The 15175-nt window shown below is 43.4% G+C and overlaps 1 protein-coding gene across 2 annotated transcripts in view; it reads left to right on the top strand.

Annotated features, from left to right (window-relative positions):
- Positions 1–15175, top strand: part of ADCY8 (adenylate cyclase 8) — a 263858-nt gene that overhangs the window by 232412 nt on the left and 16271 nt on the right. For both annotated transcript variants that reach the window (XM_008001549.3, XM_008001550.3), the window contains one exon: positions 3245–3403. In XM_008001549.3, the coding sequence (XP_007999740.1) occupies positions 3245–3403 (159 nt within the window). The remainder of the gene's footprint in view (positions 1–3244; positions 3404–15175) is intronic.

Genomic DNA, 15175 nt, shown 5'->3' with positions numbered 1-15175 from the left:
TTCATCAAGCAAAGATAAATGCTGAATTTTTTCCCTACAAGTTTGTTTTCTATAAGATTCCCCCATAAGTTTTTTCCCTAGCATCATTCAGAGGTGACCAATGAGGTTCTAGTTTTTAAGCGTAATTTTGAATCTATGCATTTTACCATATTCTCTGTGTTTTGATTCATTGCAATTATTAGTCTTATTAAGCTAAATGTGTCACATCTTTGACTAGTGGGAGCTCATTCAAGTTGGCTTTTGCATCGTTTTGACATAATCCTGGTAGTCTCTGATAGAATCCTGGTTTCTCACGTTAAAAAGTCTTCCAATAAAGTCATTTACTTAAAACAAGACATAATTAAAGGTACCTAAAATTTGGGCACCTCTGAAAAGAATGGGAATTTTTTTCTAGGAACTGATATGTAGAAACCATAATCTGGACACTGGGAGTTATTGCTACTAAGTTTCGTTGTTTCTAGAACTTGATTTCAGTGGGCAGAGCTAGAAAATCTATACATCGTGAGTTCACAGTGTGATACTTCGATGTCATAATGAGGACCACAAACTTTTGACTCAACTTCATCAATCTTATATCTGCAGCTCCCTTTTCTCTTCCCCAAAATTCCAGTTTTAATAACACCTACACAGTTACTCATTTACTTTATCTTGTGATTCACTATAATAGTCTAAGTACAATAATACACTTGTTACCACCTATAATATGGTTATTGTAAACAGTTTTGACATTCGTGTTGCGCTCTTTTTATCCTTAGGGTATTTCCCTCTGGGAGCATGTCATCAAATTATTGTGCAAAACGACATCTGATATAGTTCCTCTCTGTGTAGGCTCATTTGTTTGTCTGCTTGGTTGGTTGTTTTTACAGAGTTTTTTGAGAATAGATTTAGTTTGATAATTAAGTAAAATATTGGAATGATTCTATAGTTATTTACTTAAAACGAGACATAATTAAAGAAGTTTAAATTCTATCCCTATTTTCCCACACCATTCTCTTCCTTTGTCATTTCATAGATTAAAATAGAAACCATTTTATAAAATGTAAAATGGTTTCTATTTTAATATTTTAATAAATTAATTAAGAAATATGTGTGTGTGCATGTATGTGGATAGAAAGATCGATCTTCCTTAGATAAATGGTAGCATACTATATACACTTTTCTCCTCTTGGAGACCAGTTCCTCAAAGTATGGAGAGATAGTCTTCATTTCTTTTTAATAGCTGCATCATGTTCAATGATATTTCTGTACTAAAGTTTATTCAGCCAACAAAACGAACATTTGGTTTTCAGCCTTTGTTATTAAAAATTCTGCTGAATGAATAACCTTGGGCATATGGTCTTTTCATACTTTTGCCATCCACTGAGACTTTAACATTTTTAAAAAAGAAAATAAGCTATCTGAACTATCTAAGCCCTTGAAATCAGGGCAGCTAACCATGTGTGTACCCGGGCAGCATGCTGTTCACATCAACAGTTAAAGACTGAAATAAGGACATACCCAGAACTGCAGTAAAAACGGGCTGTGAGATCCTTTGGAAAGGACACTGTGCACCTTCTTATGAGAGGAGAGGCTAGGACAAGAGGGAACCAATGTATATTGAGTGCCTACTATGTGCCATGTGTTTATCTATAACTTCCTATAATGCCTGTTCCACCCCTGCAGGGTCACTGATGTTCACATCAATTTCAGAGAGGAGGAAACTGAGATGAAGTAACTAGTCCAGGGTTAAAGTGTGTAACTGTGGAACTAGAACTCTAAGCTATATCTGTCTGGTAACTAAATCTGTAATCCTTTCACTTATGAGTTCTTTCATTTATTCTATATTACCTAGTGGTTACAACTCAGATTCTATATTCTGATTTTTGAATCAAGTTCAAATCCTGGCTTCCACTAACTCATATGTGATCTTAGTCAAGTTACTAATTCATGTTTGCTTTGATTTTTTTATCTGTAAATAAGAAATGATAATAATACCTTCCTATTAGGGCTATTGTATGGATTAAAGGATTTAATACATGTATATTGTTTAGAACCATTCCTGGTATATGATAAGCACCACATAAGTGTTAGCTAGCTTTATTATGATTTATTTATTGAGTCAACAAATATTAAGTGCCTGCCCTGTGCCAGAGATGTTACAACATGGTAAGTGTATTCATATCTCCAGCTGTTGTACATAACAATATATCATAGACTGAGTGTATTAAACAACAGAAATTTATCTTGTGGTTCTGGAGGCTGAGAAGTCCAAGGTCAAGGTCTGGAAAGGTTTGTTTTCTGATGAAGGCTCTTTTCCGGCTTGCAGATGGCTGGCTACCTGCTTGCTGTATCCCCACCTGGCCTTTTCTTAGTGTGTGCATGTGGAGAGAGAAAGAGCGAGTGTTTGCATGTCTCTTCCTATAAGGGCAATAATCTCATCCTGATGGATACACCATCATGACCTCATCGACCCTAATTACATCCTGAAGGTTTCATCTCTAAATGCCATCACATTGGGGGTTAGGGCTCCAATATATGAATTTGAGAGGGACACAGACATTCAGTCTGTAACAGTAAGGATGTAAAGTCGAATAGATAGAAGCACCTCTGACCATATGATATGGTTTGGCTGTGTTCCAACCCAAATCTCACCCTGAATTGTAATAATCCTCACATGTCAAGGATGGGGCCAGGCAGAGATAATGGAACCATTGGGGCAGTTTCCCCCATACTGTTCTCATGGTAGCGAATACGTTTCGTGAGATCTGATGGTTTTATAAATGGGAGTTCCCCTGCACAAGCTCTCTCTTGCCTCTTGCCATGTAAGAGGTTCCTTTGCCCTTCCTTCATCTTCCACCATGATTGTGAGGCCTCCTCAGCCATGTGGAACTGTAAGTCCATTAAACTTCTTTCTTTATAAATTACCCAGTCTCAGGTATGTTTTTATTAGCAGCACAAGAATGGACTAATACACCAAACAACACCAACAGTCTAGTAGAGGACGCCAACATTATCAGGTAATCACACAAACAAGTATGAAATCACAGGGGCAATAATGCTGTGAAAGGCAGGCACACATCCCTGTGAAACCTAATCATTCTCTGATCACTTGGCTTCCAACAAGATGCCTCCCAAAATATTCAGATCAGGCTCTGTTTCATTTGTGAAGAGTTCCAGAGAAGCCTTTCCTGCCTCCCAGTTGTGTGTACCTGAAGCCTACACCTCAGTTTACCTGGTTCTTCTCTTTCTCTCACATGTACTACAGCTGGAGTACACAGCCCGCCTGGACTTCCTTTGGCGAGTGCAGGCCAAAGAGGAGATCAATGAGATGAAGGAGCTGAGGGAACACAATGAGAACATGCTCCGGAATATCTTACCCAGCCATGTGGCCCGCCATTTCCTAGAGAAGGACCGAGACAATGAGGTGAGCCAGGGGCTGGTCTAGCCAGTGAGAAAGGGTGGTGGTGGGTGATGTGCAGTTGTTCACATTGATCCCAAGCTCTGGGAGAATTTCACTGTCATCATGTAAGTGCATGAGAATGGAGAAACTGCCTAGCACTATGAAATTTACACATGGCCTCCCAACCTCAGGCATCTCATCTACAAGATGGATATAATAAGGTCTCCATTGAAAGACTAAATTGGAATTTTAAAGTTTTATGTGCATATGCATATATGTATGTGTGTGTGTATATATATATGTATATCTATGTGTGTGTATGTGTATGTATGTATATATATATACACACAAAAATTTCACTTCTGGGTATATACCCAAAATAATTGAAAGAAGGGTCTCAAAGAGATATTTGTATATCTAGAAGCATTATTTACAATAGCCAAAAAGCAGCCCCAAGGGTCCATTGAAGCAGCCCCAAGGGTCCATTGATGGACGAATAGATAAACAAAATGTGATATATACATAAAGTGGAATATTGTTCAGGCTTTAAAAAGAAGGGAATTCTGATGCATGCTACAGCAATGGATGAATTGTGAATACATTATGCTAAGTAAAGTGGGCCAGTCACAAAAAATAAATACTATATTATACCACTTATGTAAGGTACCTAGAGTGGTCAAATTCATAGAGATGAAAAGGAGAATGGTGGTTGCCAAGGGCTGGAGGGAGGGGAGAATGGGAGTTATTGTTTCATGGGTGCAGAATTTCAGTTTTGCAAGATCACAAGAGTTCCAGAGATAGATGGTTGCACAACAATGTGACTATACTGTACTATAATGCCACTAAACTGTACACTTAAAAATGGTCAAGATGGCCGGGTGCAGTGGCTCACACCTATAATCCCAGCACTTTGGGAGGCTGAGGCGGGTGGACCACGAGGTCGGGAGCTGAAGACCAGTCTGGCCAAGATGGAGAAACCCCATCTCTACTAAAAAATACAAAATTTAGCTGAGCGTCAGGGCAGGTACCTGTAATCCCAGCTACTTGGGAGGCTGAGGCAGAAGAATTACTTGAACCTGGGGAACAGAGGTTGCAATGAGTCGAGATCATGCCCCTGCACTCCAGCCTGGGTGACAGAGTGAGACTCCATCTCAAAAAAAAAAAAAAATGGTCAAGATGGTAAACTGTATGTTATATGCATTTTACCACAATTAAAAATAATAACAATAAAATATATGTATATATACGTGTGTGTGCATATATGTGTGACACATATGTGTAGATTTATATATATCTATATCTATATACATATATGCACATATACATACATATGTGTGTATATATCTTCTTAGCCCATTGCCTAGCATGTAGCAAATGCTCAGAAATGCTCTTTTTACTTAAAACTGTTTTTCTTACTACATTATGAAGGCAGTCTAGAAGTCTGACATTAAGGTGCTGGGAGTCTCATGCCCTCTCCAGAGGGTCTGGGGGAGAATCCCTCCTTGCCTTTTTCAGCTTCTGTTAGGCCCAGGAGTTGCTTGGCTGTGGCCACTTGGCTCTAATTTTTCTCTCCATCTTCACACAGCCCTTCTTAAAAGGACAAGAGTGCTCTCCTTTTAAGAACACCTCATAGATTTAGGGCTCACCAAAACTCAGTACGACCTCATCTTAATTACCCCTGCAAAGACCCTATTTCCAAATAGTACCATGTTGATATGACTGCTGTGGGGAGCATGAGTGTTGGTGGCAGGAGGCACTAGGCACTATTTGGACCACTAGGAGGAGGAAGGGTCGTATGGTGAGTGCTGTGAAGGGAAACCCTAGACAGAGCCTAATGGTCAAGCTCCATGGGCAATGATCACTTCCACATAGAATGGGAGCCTTTGGAAGTTTTAAGTGTAACCTAGTCAATTGGCTGCTGATAGAGAGTGGATAGGATGATCATGAGACAAAAAGCCAGGCAGGAGACCCTAAAAGAGCCCAGGCAAGATCCTGGTGATGAGGCCTAGGATGGTGGCAGTGGAGATGGAGAGAAGATGAATTACAGACACCTCTAGGATATAGAATCAATTGTTCTTGATAATGGAGCAGATGTGGGAGATGAGAAATGACAAAATCAGATGATTTGATGCCCCTCCAACCTTCAAGGGAAAGTAAGTCAAGAGGGAAGTGAAGGTGTCTTTGAAAGCCTGAAGGGGCATTATCTTGTGAATGGGCTTGGTTTTACTCTGTGAGACTCACAAGGGAAGGTCTAGAACCCTGGACCAGCCCACAGGGGACATCTTTGGGTTTCGTGTTAGGATGAGCCTTATGAGGACAGAGCTATCAGGCCATCTTATCCCCCTAACACAGTGGGATCCACAAGGCAGGGACCACATCACCCTTGATTACCACTGTGCCTGGCTGTGGCCCCTGCTCATGAAATGCCTGTGGATGAACTGGAGTAGTGGGCTCCCTTGCTGAGGCATTCAACTTGGGAAACTTAACCCCTTGCTGAGGATTCTACAAAGGCAATAGGGGTTGTCTGAGAGGCAGGGATAATACAGCTCTTCCAGGACTGGATTTTCAGACTGAGCTAAACAGGAAATGAAAAACCCTTAGGACAAAAATTACAAACTCTAAGACCCTGAGATAAATCTGACCAATGAGCCAGTTGGCTTGGACAGTGGTTAGTTGGTTGGTTTACTTATTTATGAATGTGATGCCTTTATGCATAAAATGGGTTCTTCAGTTTACCCATCTGTACCCTGCCATTTATGTTACCTGTAGGGCCCCTAAAAGCATTGAGGTTTGTGATCCTTGCCTTAGGACCATAGTGGGCAGAGCTGGGAGAGAATGATGAGGTCCATTTTTCATCCAAGCCACTGAAGAAAAACCAGTGGAAGAAAAGCCAAGGGAATGAGTAATCCGCCACTGGAATAATCAGATCTTGATGTACTCAGGTCTTTGAGAGTCTCTTGGGTGTGGAGACTCCACCCTCCTCAATGGATGGAGTTCCCTGGAATTGGGCTCAGGCCTGGTTTCCTCAAGGCTCCCTAAGGTCGGTGTCTTTGTTGCAAGAGCTTCTTGACGAAACCGTGAAAGGAGAGAGAATATCAATGTGTATCAACCATGACCACCAGATGGCGAGGATAAACCCCACATGTAAAATCCAAAGAGAAATGAGAAAAAACAGCCTTTTAATTGAGACAGCGAAACAGTGAGGCACATCGGACCAGTGTAGAAGAGCAAGGATATACTGGTTTCATCCTGAAAGGATGGAAACCAACCAGAGATGCATGCTGAGACTCCAGGTCATCAGCTGTTATTCAGGCCAAACCCCTGCTGAGCAAAATAAAGGACTGCTTCAGCATTCATCGCATGTATAAGACATCTTGTCAGGATTATTTGAGATTTTATAACTATTTAAACAGTTCACACTGGACTAGGATTAAACACCAATCATGGTTACATTGCCTAGAGAATTTTCACATTAGGATAAAATATCATTTACTGAACACCTATTCCATGCCAGATACTGAAATAGGCAATTGATGAAAATTATCTTTCATTCTATTTACAACCTTAAGAGTTCCATCAGCCTCATATTATTGATGAGTTAACTGAGGTCCTGAGAGGTGAAGGGAATGCCTCACTTTCTTTATGGAAGGCTGCAAGGGAAATCCATTCCCTCAGATTTATTTCTTCCATGCCCCTCTCTCCCTTACAATGCCGCTACCCATACCAACTCTGGAATATGGCAAGAGGTATGTGTGTGCATGTAGAAAAAGAGAGAAGGACAGAGTCATACAACATGTAAAAGGGTGACAGGGAAGGGGCAGGACTGTAGTGGCCGGCAAGAACTCCCAATTTCATGCTGTTGCCATAAGAGGCAAAGGCATTTTTAGCTTCTCCTCTTGCTACAAACCTGAACTGTGATACAAATTTCTGAACATCTGATGGGGGACATCTGTGAGTTCCACGGGGTCACGATAGCACCCAAAGCACCACCTTTTCCTGCTATGCCAGGGTATCTCTGAAACCTATCCCTGGGGTGGCAGTGCCTTCATGGCTGACCTTCAGCTGACCTAGAAGAGTTGCTTGATGCACAAAGCCTCCAACTGACTTGTTTGCATCAATGTGGGCCTCACACTTTAGAAAATGATTCCACAGACCACAATCAAAAATGAACTGAAGGTACAGCCTCCAGCTGGCAAAGCCAGATGACTTCTTAGGTGTAACTTGTGTGTATGTTCCTGGCCACAGCAGCCAGGGGTATGCTGAGAGCCTTCATTGGCATCACTGCTGCAAGCTCAGACTCTCTTTTCTCTCCCTCCTTGGATTCTAACCCCTTGTGAGGTGTTCCAAGGAAGGCCATGTGACCTAGTGGGAAAATCCCAAGCTATTAAGCCAGAAGGACATGTATTCAAATCCCAGCTCTTCCATTTACTAGCTTGTGATTTGGAGAAAGTTAGTTAAGTTCTCTGAGCCCCAGTTTCTTCAGCTGTAATACAATTCTAATTCTTAACCTCCTAGGACCCAGACGTTAATCAGTCAAGGAGGTGGAGGGAAAGAATTCCAGGCAGACAGGCCCAAATGGCCAAAGGCATAAAGATGAGACCCTATAGGATATTTGCTGAGAAGGACTGGGGGGACTACAAGCACCCAAATATTTTAAGAACAGGCCAGAGCAGAGGTATCCTAAGTACAAAGACACAAGTCTTAAAGAGCATTGAAGTAGCTTGGATCTGATTCAATGTGTAATAGGAGGTAGGAACTATTACCCCATTTTCTAGATGAAGAAACTGAAGCTCAGGGAAGGAAAGAAACTTACCCATGGTCACAAAGCTAGTGAGTAGTGAGCTCAAATCCAAACCCAGGTATGTGTAACACCAAAGCCAGTGTTCTTTCCCCTCTACCTCACTGTAAATGCATGCAGAGAAGGGGAACTGTGACAAAGGATGACTCAAACCATCCAAACACAGGCAGTGGACAGGGTCTCATACCCAGAAGCCTCCTGTCCAAGGCGGTGTTACCCACACAAACATTCTGGCAGCTTCTGCTATTCTGCTGGGCTTTTGGCTTAGAATAGCACTCACTTTCCCTGGTCAGGAACATTCTTGCAGATAAAACCAGCTGGAGGTCCAGGCCTGGGTATCTCATCAATGTCAAGCAGGCTAGCTCTGAGTCCCGGGAAACTCGCTGGCTCATCATGGCTTTTTGAGGCGTTGTTGAAAAGACACTAGCAAGGGCAGCTGTCCCAGGTGCTGGAGATTCCACACAGCATAAATCCCATCTCTGTCACTAACTAGCTGTGTGACCTATGCCAGGTTACCCAACTCTTTGGAGTCCATTTCCACATCTGATTAATAAAGGAAATAATACTGATCTTGCTGAATTGGGGTCAGAGCTAAATCGGATAACACATTAAGTCCCCAGTGCAGCCCAGTGCAAGGCAGCTTCAGTATAGAAAGGCCATGCGTGGGTGGATTCAAAACCCCAGTGCTGGGAGTTTAGTTGTGGTTCCTGCTTTCACTACCTTTATGACCAAGGGCAAATGATAATAAACCTTTCTGGACCTTGTTTTCCTCACGCCCCTTGTTGTGCTACAAAGGGATCATAACCATATTCTGCATCTTCATCTGACTCATTACAACATTTACATGTATTATCATGCCTAAAGCACTTACATGGTGCTTGACATATTTTAAATGCACACTGGTTGTTGGCTATTGTTTTTGATATATGTAAGTCATTGCTATTTTTTCTACTCCTTCCGAGTCACAGCCCCACCCCCTATCCCTTCATTTGCCCATTCCTTCCTCAAGTATTTATTGAGGGCCAACCATGTTCCAGGTGCTGTTCTAAACACCAGGGTTAAAACAGTGAACAAAACAACAAAGCCCTTGCTGCTCTGAAACATGTATTTTTGTGGGAAGACAGACAGTGAAGCAAAAAAATAAATATATAACATAGTGTCAGAGAGTGATCAATTTGATGAGGATAGAAATAGCTGAATGATGGAATAGAGTGTTGAAAGGGTATTTACACTGGTATCTTAGTTTGTTTGTGCTGTTATAACCAAATACTTGATACTGGGCAATTTTTAAAGAACAGAAACGTATTTCCTCCCAGGTCTGGAGCATGGAAAGTCCAAGACCAAGGTGCCAGCAGCTTTCATGTCTGGTGTGGGTCCTTTTATCTGCTTCCACGATAGCACTTTAAACGCTGTGTCCCCACATGGTGGAAGAGTGAGAAAGAAGGGATCCACTCCCTTATACCCTTTAACAAGGGCCTTAATGCTATTCATGAGAGCTCCACCCTCATCACTTAGTCACCTCCTGAAGGCCTCACCTCTTAATACTATCCCACTGGCAGTGAAGTTTCAACATATGAATTTGGGGGACACATTCAGAAAAAAGCAGGGGCCATGGAAGTTCTCTCTAAGGAGGTGACATTTGATCAGAGACCTGAATGACATGAAAGGATACTAATAAGGTTTGCAAGTCTCAGACATAGTTTCTCCCATGCTGAGAGGTGGCTTAACTTGGTATAAGCAACGCAGGACTTGGAATTGCCTGAGCAGGTGAAGGACCGGAATATAGTTCCCCAGGCAGACAGGACATCAGTCTTCCTACTGACATATGCGGATGTGCGACGGAGTGCATGCGCATGCTCAAAATCATCTACTAAGTCCAAACCTATACCTTCAACCAACCAGAGGAAGATAACAATAAACCAATAATAGCTTTTCTTTTTTCTTTTTTTTTTTTTTTTTTTTTTGAGGCAGACTCTTCACTCTGTGGCCCAGGCCGGAGTGCAGTGGCACCATCTCGGCTCACTGCAAGCTCCGCCTCCCGGGTTCGCACCATTCTCTGTCCTCAGCCTCCCGAGTAGCTGGGACTACAGGTGCCCGCCACCGCACCTGGCTAATTTTTTTTGTATTTTAGTAGAGACGGGATTTCACCGTGTTAGCCTATATTCATCAATCCCTCCCCAGTTTTCAAAGTGTTTTTATCTTCTTGAAGCCCAAAATAGCAAGAAACAGATGGCACACTCAAGGCGGTTGACTGGAGTGAGATGAGTGAAGGGACTGTCTCAGAAGGTGTTTGTAGGTTGGCCAGAGCTCCTCCATGTACCCTTCAAAATCCCTCCACCTCTTCTCCCTGTGCTTTCTGGACAGGCACAGGTGAGAAGGCTAATCTACATCAGTTACATCTGTGACCTGCTTGGCCCTCAGGCACCAAGGTGAGGGGTCATCAATGGCTGGCACTGGGTAAGAGATGAAGAGAAGTGACAAATGTGAAGTCAAGATATTTATTCCCATGCGATTGCCTGAGGCTGGCTATGTCACTTCACAGAAATTAATATCTCCTCCCAAGGCCACTGCTGTGCTACACCTCCAATGTCAAACCAACTCATTCCTTTTGGGCTCTTCTCATCCCTTTGAGCCTAGAGGGATGACTGCTTTCCTGCCACTAGCCTTGGGTTTCTGGGAGATTTCTTAGGGTTTCCCTACTTCCTGCCCTCATCTTTCTAATTAATCCCTTTATCAGTCAACCCTTCCCGAATCGTCTTGATCTGAATGTGCCCCTTCTTTTCTGCTGGGTCTCTAATTGAAGCAACAAGAATGAGGAGGAGATGAAAATTCCACCGTGCTCAGCAATTGTGGAAAGCTATGGTGACTCCCAGACTGAAAGGGACTAGGAGAAAAAGCAGTTACTAGAACCAGTGTGAGCAGCCACTGCCAGGCGTGGCGCAGAGGAGCAGGCAGACAACTGGAGTGCACCATCTCAGCACCACCAGAGGCAAAAGCAGAGCACGAGCTGGCACTGTCATTGACAGCTGAGGGACCGGTTGCCAGAAGAGTCACCTCACTTGCCCAGAGTCATGTGCCCACAGCTGTGGGGGTCGAGCGCTCCTCTCTTCCCACGTTCCTACCTTCACCAGCCGAGGAGGAAGTCCCTGTAACACCGTCCACCCTGTGGGGAAATGCCAGGGAGGGAGTCTCTCCCTCTCTTATGGTGCTTTAACCCATGAGACTGGGGAAACCCAGGGTCACCGGACCTCAAGACAATCGTGGGACCCGGGTGCTAAAGACCCACAAAGACCTCAGTCTGTCTTGTCTCCTCAGGGACTTGTTTGTGCCCAAGGTGAACCCACCTTCTCCTCACATATGGCAAGCCACGTAACACAGGTTTCCCTTTCTGCCCCCCACGAAGGTAAAGACCCACCATTCTCCAGGCTCCCTGCCAGCCACTGAGTAGATACATGTACTCAGTCTCACTCTGTCTCACAGGAAGGAGCTAAAGTTTCCCATTTGTGCCTCAGATCCAAGACACATTGTCCAATCCATCCTTACCTGAGAGCCTGTGTTGAGGGGGTTGGTCTTCAACTGACTGTCAGGCCCCCCCTGTAGCCACTCTCTCCATCAGTTAGCATCTTATGGAAAGGAGGGGTGAGTCCCAGTCCACCCTATTCCCACTTCTCCAACCTCCAGTAGGATACCAAAGAATCAAGATCTGAACTCAGGCCATATTTCTTCAAGCTCTTTCTTACCCCTCCACTGTGAAATGACCATCCAGTCAGACGGACAAACCTAAACCAGTTTCTAATTCCCATGACACTTATTCCTGCTTGTCATTATTATTTTATTGCTGTTGTTGTTGCTATAATTATAGTTATTATTAGCAGTAGCATGGGCTGTTGTCAGACTGTCTAGGTACAAATTCCAGCTCTACGTCATAACAACTATGGGGCTTGGGTAAAGTATTTAATCTCCGCATCCTTCAGTTTCCCCATAGATGAAATAAGGGTCTTACTTGTATCTGTCTCATGGGGATGTGGTGAACATTAAATGAGATGATGTATGTGCAGTCTTTTGCATTGTGCTTGGCACAAAGTAAGTGCTCAAGAAAGTAGCTAATATTATTATCACAATTTTATTATTTAAGACATCAGAATATTTCAAATGATGGAAAGACTGAGAAATAAAACTAAGGAAAAGGGCATGAGGCTGGGCGCAGTGGCTCACGCCTATAATCCCAGCACTTTGGGAGGCCTAGGTGGGTAGATCGCTTGAGGCCAGGAGTTCAAGACCAGCCTGGCCAAGGTGCTGAAACCCCATCTCCACTGAAAATACAAAAATTAGCCAGGTATGGTGGCAGGCGCCTGTAACCCCAGCTACTCAGGGAGCTGAGACATGAGAATCACTTGAACCCAGGAGACAGAGGTTGCAGTGAGCCAAGATCCCGTCACTGCACTCCAGCCTGGGCAATAGAGTGAGACTCTGTCTCAAAAAACAAAAACAAAAGAGTGTTAGAGGAGCTGGCATTCATTAGAATATTCAGGGAGACAAACAATTGCTAAGACATCCCTGGCTGCTGGTCATTTTATACCACGGAGGCATTTACATCACAGGGCATAAACCAAAGTGGGAGGGGATCTGGACTGCGTAATTACGCAATGAATTTTAGAGGGTAGGGTCTTCTCTTTTTTCTCTATTTTTAAGCAGAAAATAAAAATATAGGCATAATGGGCTGAATTATGTCTCCCCAAAATTTATATGTTGAAGTCCTAACCCCAAGGATCTCAAAATGTAACTGTATTTAGAGACAGCATCTTTAAAGAGGTAATTAAGTTAAACTGAGGTCCTTGGGGGACCTAACCCAATATGACTGGTACCCTAATAGAAAGAGGAGACTAGAACCTAAGGGAAGACCATGTGAAGACATAGGGAAGACCGTGTTTGCAACCGTGGGAAAAGCCCTCTGACAACACCAACCTGCCAACACCTTGAACTTAGACTTCCAGCCTCTGCAATTGTGAGGAAACTAACATCTGTTGTTTAAGCCACTGAGTCTGTGGTCCTTTATTACAACAGCCCTAACAAACGAATACTATAGGTAATAAACAGACTTTCCCACCAAACCACAGTCATTAGGAGGATGCACATTTACTTAAGCAGGATCTCTGACTCCTACTGCAGAGTCAGGTTTCTTCATGGCATCACCACATTGTTCAAAGCCAAGGTAAACAGAAATCACCTTTGAAAGCCATTTACCTTTGCTCTGCTCCTTGACTGCTATCTGCACTTCTTCCACCCACCCAGCCCTACCTAGCACATCAGCTGCCTGTGCTCTTTTGGATAAGGACTAAAGAAGGCATTAGTTTCGATTAATCCACACTTCAAGTTCAAGAACAATTGATGATGAATCAGTGACACCATCTTCCTCTGACCTAGGGCATGCCGTGTGGAGGAGGCACACTCACATGTGTAGAGCAGGGAAAGGCCTTAGGAGTCCTCTGATCCTCTCTTCCACTACCAGCTGTGTGATCCAAAACAATGACTTAACTCCTCTCTGTCTCATTTCCTGTATCTGTAAAGTGGGAATAATTATCGTATGACTTCATAGAATTATTGCAAGGATTAAATCGTTGAATTCATATGAAAGCAATTTGTAAGGTTTCATGTTTCCTATGAAGGTCAGGAAGTCATTAATCAACCAACAGTTTTGAGTATTTACCTTGGACCAGACTGTCTAGGGTGTGTATTATATTGTAGGCATCTAAAAACTACAAATCACATGATACATAATTGGAGTGCAAGAAGATGAATGGCATGTGGTTTTTCCCCTCATGGAATCTACACTTAAAGGAAAAAATGGATGTTAAGACAGTAATGCAGGTGGCAAGGGTTATACTGTAGAATTGTTGAGGTCACTGCAAAGGAGCAAGTGCAGCCTATGAACCTCCTCTCTGACTTATGGAAGTCGTAGTCTCTAAATGGTTAGTGGAGGCAGAAAACAAGAGCTAGCCTGGTAAAGGAAGCCAACTGCAGGGAAGGAAGAACATTTCCCACCCAGGGACAGACGGCAGGAATAAAAGCATTTGAGTGTGAAATAGAACAGGGTTTGTGTCTTTGTTTGGGTTCTTCCAAAAGCAAACCTTGAGACAAGGATTTGAATGCAAGTAATTTACTCAGCGGTGGTCCCAGTAAACACAAGCAGATTGGAAAATGAGAAGGAAGGCAACCGATAAATGATGCACCATCCGATTAGTTACCTCCGTGGGCGACTGGAGCGCGACTGGAGCTTAATTCCACTGGGAAATTCAGGGAAATGGTGTGAGAGCATGCCTTAAAATTATCAGGCCCAAGGGGCGAGGGAGCCGGGACTCACTAGCAGTTCCCATTGGCATTGGTCAAGTGCTGCTTCCGTGGGGTGTTAATTTCCTGGCACCGCCCAAGTCTGCGTTTCACATGGGCAGAGTGCCCTCTAGTGGCCAGAGAAAAACACCATCTAGTGGCGAAGAAACACAAGGGCTGACACTTGAACCCTGGGTAAGAGGATGCAGACAGAGCACCTACAGCATCACACACCACATGCACACAGAAGTACAAATGCTTCTGTGTTCTGGAGCACATATCCAACTGCGGAGTTGCAGACAATAAAGCTGAAGTGATAGGTGGAGGCAGGGGCATGCATATATGTCATGCTTCAGTGTGCGAGCTTTATCCTGGGGGCAATGGTGAGGCATTGGAGGGATTTAAGATAGGGAGAGGCATGGTCAATAGTGTATCTTTAATAGATCACTCTGGCTGCTGTGTGAAGGATGCCTTTGAATGGAACAAGACTGGAGTCAGGAAACCTAGTAGGAGGCTCTCATTTTAGCGATCAAGAAGGAAAATGGGAAGAGCCTGATTTTTAAAAACACACACCCAATGGTAGGAGAAAACATGTTTAGAAGACAAAATCAAACCCAGCAGAACTTGATGATTTATTGAAGATGGATACAATGGGGAAGGAGTCAGGATGA

Source organism: Chlorocebus sabaeus, chromosome 8, assembly GCF_047675955.1.
Source record: "Chlorocebus sabaeus isolate Y175 chromosome 8, mChlSab1.0.hap1, whole genome shotgun sequence".
Lineage (NCBI taxonomy): Eukaryota > Metazoa > Chordata > Mammalia > Primates > Cercopithecidae > Chlorocebus > Chlorocebus sabaeus.
Note: the sequence above shows the minus strand (reverse complement) of the source record. Positions and strands in the feature narration are given on the sequence as shown.